General features: G+C 43.5%; 1 protein-coding gene across 1 annotated transcript in view; it reads right to left on the reverse strand.

The window, feature by feature from the left end:
* Positions 1-1398, reverse strand: part of LACBIDRAFT_322409 (uncharacterized protein) — a gene marked incomplete at both ends in the record, with an annotated part of 3185 nt that extends 1787 nt beyond the window's left edge. The window contains 6 exons of the mRNA XM_001875919.1: positions 19-113; positions 334-355; positions 839-938; positions 981-1036; positions 1266-1304; positions 1357-1398. Coding sequence (XP_001875954.1) covers positions 19-113; positions 334-355; positions 839-938; positions 981-1036; positions 1266-1304; positions 1357-1398 — 354 coding nt within the window. The remainder of the gene's footprint in view (positions 1-18; positions 114-333; positions 356-838; positions 939-980; positions 1037-1265; positions 1305-1356) is intronic.
* Between the last annotated feature and the right edge of the window lie 122 nt (positions 1399-1520).

Here is a 1520-nt window from a genome sequence, read left to right on the forward strand (position 1 = left end):
GCATGGGAAGATACTTACAATCAATTTTGCAGTCTTGGGATGGGAGGCTTCAAGCTCATCTAACTCAACATAGTGGGAGGTCTTAGTCATGCCCCACTGATTCCTGCTGGATTCTGGTCATTCCTGTGGATTCCGGTGCCATTCCAGTGGAATTTACCAGCCAAATTTTCAGAATTTCATTATTCCGGTATTTACACTGAAACAGTCCCCAGAATGCACCAGAATGGAATGGCACTGGAATGAAGTGACTGGAATGGACACTAAAATTGCCAAATATGGCAGGTTTTGCATTTTCACATAAAAAATAATAATAAAATCAGGGATGATGCTCACTATTGGTCATGATGTTGGGGTACTATTTACATGGTCTGTGTGCATGTCCTAATATGGTAATTATTGGTAAGTTTATTTCCTCACAGTGCGCTGCTTAAAGATTAAGTCGAGTTTTCCAGATCAAGGAGAGTGTTGTTGCCTCAGAAACTATCTTTGAGCTTGCAACCGTGGTCCTCATGAATACCCGTTCCTCTGTCACAGTACCTTTGTGTGCAAGGCTGGCTCTGCTGGTAAGTGATCTTATGGCAATGACGTCCAAATTCTAACACTCTTTTCTTTTTGGGTAGCACAAGTTATATACGGAGGTCAGCGACACAACCTACTGGGATAAGGTGGATGCCTGACTCAAACTCATTTGGACAATGGCAGGAGATGATACAAGGAAAATTACACGGTATGCCGCTATTTCTGTTCTGGAACTCTTTTTGCTCTCATGAATAATCCTAGTACATTCAAAAAGATCCTGGAAGGCGACCAGGCCAAGTACAGTGATCGAACCTCTTACACCATTGCCAGCGGTGATGGTGATGAATTTCAAGGAAGCGTTGACACTGTCATTGGCCACTAGCCCACCACAATTCCTTAGCCTGTCCTCGATGCTTGGACTATTCGTAGATTATCATTCCTTATGTGCCTAATTAGCCTACCATTTCGCTTCAACGTGCTCATCCTCAGAACCCCATCCCTTTAGTAGTTGGTAGTTCTACATACATACATTCATTGTTTCCATCAATATTGATACATTTGCATTCTCAATCAGTCAGTGGCCAGCTCCCACTCCCATACTACACAGACAGGATGTGCTCACATGATTCCAGGTAGCATTGATTCATGAAGAAAAGGTTTGAAAAGAGACAGCTCAATCCTGGACCACCATGTCATAAAGAAATGGACCAGCAGCCCAGTGATGTGTATATGCACAGGCTACTCACATAACAAGACCCCATGCCAGTTTTTCCTGGATGTCTACCCTGTCAATACATTTTCTCACCACCTCCCAGACACATCTCCCTGGCGACACACTGTGTTTAGTGCGAAGTTCACACCATGCCCAGCTGTCAACATATTGTTGTGATATGGGAGCAGTGTGTGATTACATCATTTGATCCAGCATTCTGGGACCTGACCCTGGTTTGGCGGTGTACCCAGAAGATCAGAAAAAAAGCATATAAAGAATAGATATGTGA

Source organism: Laccaria bicolor, genomic scaffold, assembly GCF_000143565.1.
Source record: "Laccaria bicolor S238N-H82 LACBIscaffold_3 genomic scaffold, whole genome shotgun sequence".
Taxonomy (NCBI): Eukaryota; Fungi; Basidiomycota; class Agaricomycetes; order Agaricales; family Hydnangiaceae; genus Laccaria; species Laccaria bicolor.